General features: G+C 46.3%; 1 protein-coding gene across 1 annotated transcript; it reads left to right on the top strand.

Annotated features, from left to right (window-relative positions):
* Nucleotides 1-244: 244 nt before the first annotated feature.
* LOC125510138 lies at nt 245-2,939 on the top strand. Its single transcript, XM_048675228.1, has 2 exons — nt 245-963; nt 2,250-2,939. Exons 1-2 carry the CDS (start codon nt 349-351, stop codon nt 2,607-2,609), a joined length of 975 nt encoding a protein of 324 aa, XP_048531185.1. The 5' UTR covers nt 245-348; the 3' UTR covers nt 2,610-2,939.
* Nucleotides 2,940-3,172: the final 233 nt, after the last annotated feature.

Raw genomic sequence — 3,172 nt, 5'->3', positions numbered from 1 at the left:
GAGATCCAACGGCCCCCGGAAGGCTTTCAACATTTTACGAAAAAGATCTTTTAAAGTCTAAAAATTACAAACAAGTACAACAGCCTTTCAAAACCTCTTAGGAACCGTTGGATCTAGATCCAACGGACCAGAAGCTCGTATCATAAACATGATATCATCTGATATTTTCTCGTGAGGCCCAACCTCCCCTCGTGTCTAATCCCAATCGCCCACGCGAGCTAGTCCGTGAACCCCGTAATAGATTTCTACGTGAGTGTAGCATTGCTCTTATTTTACAGCCGCTGCGCCTGCTCTTCACGCCACCGCTTCCCATCGGCGGCAGCCCAAACCCCGGAACCCTCTCGGCCAATGCCGGCGCCGCTCGCCGCCTCCTGGCGCCGGCATGCCTCCGCCGCGGCGTCCTCCTCCACTCCCAGGACCCTCCTCTTGCTCGTCCCGGTTCTCATCCTCCTCGTCTTCGTCCTCTCCAGAGCCCCAGATCTCACCTTCGCCCCCGCCAGTGCCGCCTCACCCCACCTCCCGGCCCGGCTGCGCCCCTTCGACTGCTACGCCTCGCCGCAGGCCTCCCCGGTCTTGGCCAGCCTCGTGGAGGGCGTGCCCCGCCCCTTCCTCTACTCCCTCGCCGACCTGGGGTCCCTCCCCGACCGCCCGCACCGGAACATCGCCCGCCTCCTCAAGGGCAAGCGCTTCCGCAAGCCCGACATCTCCCAGACAATCCAGGAACTGCTCGCGGGGGAGGTGGGGAGGGGCTCCGGCGGCGGGGTGGTGGTGGACGTCGGGGCCAATGTTGGGATGGCGGCCTTCGCGGCGGCCGTGATGGGGTTCCGGGTGGTGGCATTCGAGCCGGTATTCGAGAACCTGCAGCGGATCTGCGACGGGGTGTACCTGAACCGGGTGCAGGACCAGGTGGTGGTGTATCATGCTGCAGCATCTGACCGGGTTGGGAACATCACAATGCATAAGGTATCTTTCCTGCTTCAGATTGCTCCGTTTAAAAGTTTATCAACTATCGCATTTTGGATTGCAGTACTAAGCAGTACTAACCAGATGTTTATTGATCGAGATGTACCTCGGGGAGCTGGATGAAGTATTGTGGTAAACTCAGATTGTGCTAGTTTGCCTCACCATCCTAAATAGTTAGGACAAGACCACCCATACAAATGTTTCGAGAACTGTTGCACTCTTGCATCACCGGGAATTTGATCATTCACCCCGTATTAGATGGGCACTTGGTCGTTTGCCTCACTTAGGCTTAAATGATTTCCCAATTTACTTAGATTTTATTATTATTTGCCATAATTATCCTTTTCGGGTATGTTCTATTAGAGGAAGTTCCTAAGGCTGTGATGCTCGTCCGCAAACATATGTGTCTGAATTTTTTCTTTTCCCTTACCATTGGATTTGGGATTATCCATGGTCTGGCAGTGCTATACTTTCTAAATGGAACATTTAGAAATAGAAAATGCCTTGTTCTTTAAACTAAATATTAAATCGGGAAATTTATCCTTGTCACTGGTGGAGCAGGGTTTACATGAAATTTTTTCCAGTTGCATGCTACTGGTTTATTATTAAAGCATCAGCTTAACCTTTGTGTTACAGGACTTCTTTTTTATCTTGTGTTGTTAAAACTTCCATATATATCTATTGAAGGTTGAGTTACTGGACTCACTAAACCAATGATGGGTAGCATAACCGACATTTAGGATCCAATGTATTCCATGTTGCGGAGTGCCTTTTTTCGAGCAACCAACAGAAGCTCTGGCTCTTCATTAGTACAAAAAAGAGCTGACCAACTGATAATGGAAACCGGCCAAATACTTACCCTTCCCTAGCTAGTTACTGTTAGAGGAGCAACTTTCAATAGGCCAAGGAGCGAATATATATTACATGGTACTTGGAGTACAAAGTAAGGAAAGTTGGACTACTATGAATATGTAAGGAGACCTAGACCAATACTAATACTCCTTAACAGTTACAGACTACAGCAGAACTCATTCTGGCTAAAGTTATAACTTCCTGATTTGCCTGATGCACTTCTGGTTCATGCTGATAATATTTCAAACTGTCATGTCGAACCATTAGTGAATTCATTGCCACTTCCATATAAAGTGCAAACACCCCATTTGCAAATTAGTCTGACTTGCGTTGCTTCTTGTGAAAACCTCAGATTGCTTTCTCTTATAGATAATAATAATAATATTATTATTATTATATCTCAACAGCTTACTGTGAGTATTTTGGCAATGTAGGTGATCGGACGACTCGACAACAGTGCTATATCTGCAACTGGTGCGAAGTTAGCATTCAAATCTAATGAAGAAGTTGCTGTCGAGGTTGCTACAATCCCATTGGATGAAGTCATTCCAGATGCAGAGCGAGTGGTTCTGATCAAAATTGACGTTCAAGGTTGGGAATCTCATGTTCTGAGAGGTGCATCAAAGTTGCTCTCGAGGAGGAGAGGTGAAGCTCCCTACCTTATATACGAAGAGGACGAGCGCCTGCTGCAGGCGAGCAACAGTAGTGCACAAGAGATAAGGGCATTTCTTGGCAGTGTTGGTTACAATCAGTGTACGCGGCATGGGACGGATGCTCACTGTACAAAAGAATAGACAAAGCTTTTTCTGCCTGGTGGTTGGACGCCCCTTAGCTGGGGATACATAGAACAGTCAAATAGGAAATCCTAAGCTGTAAGTTTTCCCCTTATCTTAGGCAGCAGTTCAGATGCTCCATCCTTATAGTTTTCTCCTTGACTCCACGGTTTCTGTTTATTTCTTTTAGGTTTATTTGTTGATTGCTGGATCTTTTAACATCATATGCTATACATGCTTTGTCTAATGGCATTGTAACGCATGCTTGTTCTCATTAACTTCATGTTTGTACTGTCAGTCTTAATGGATATTCCCTTGAAGTAATGAAATTCCTGTGATTATGATTCTAAATCTATGCTTGCTAAACATCCTCAGTTATACCATAAATTTAATATTTTGCCCGTTCATCTTGGAGCATTTGAGGATTGGCCACATATCGAAAACTCAAATGCACTTAAGTGCAGCAGCAGCGATTCCTCTTGGATTTGGCTTCACCTGCGTCTTGCGAAGCATGTACGCACTTTTGTTTGAGCTGAATAGTTATGGATTTGAATGCTAACTTCACGCCATGTCCTTCGTTATAA

Source organism: Triticum urartu, chromosome 5, assembly GCF_003073215.2.
Source record: "Triticum urartu cultivar G1812 chromosome 5, Tu2.1, whole genome shotgun sequence".
NCBI lineage: Eukaryota > Viridiplantae > Streptophyta > Magnoliopsida > Poales > Poaceae > Triticum > Triticum urartu.
The sequence above is the reverse complement of the archived record's forward strand: the minus strand, read 5'-3'. Positions and strand labels throughout refer to the sequence as shown.

Excerpts from the sequence above, each read along its gene's own strand:
- LOC125510138 (XM_048675228.1), top strand. The coding sequence starts at position 349 with ATGCCGGCGCCGCTCGCCGCCTCCTGGCGCCGGCATGCCTCCGCCGCG. Across the intron at positions 964-2,249 it reads GGAACATCACAATGCATAAG|GTGATCGGACGACTCGACAA; the intron begins GTATCTTTCCTG and ends TTGGCAATGTAG.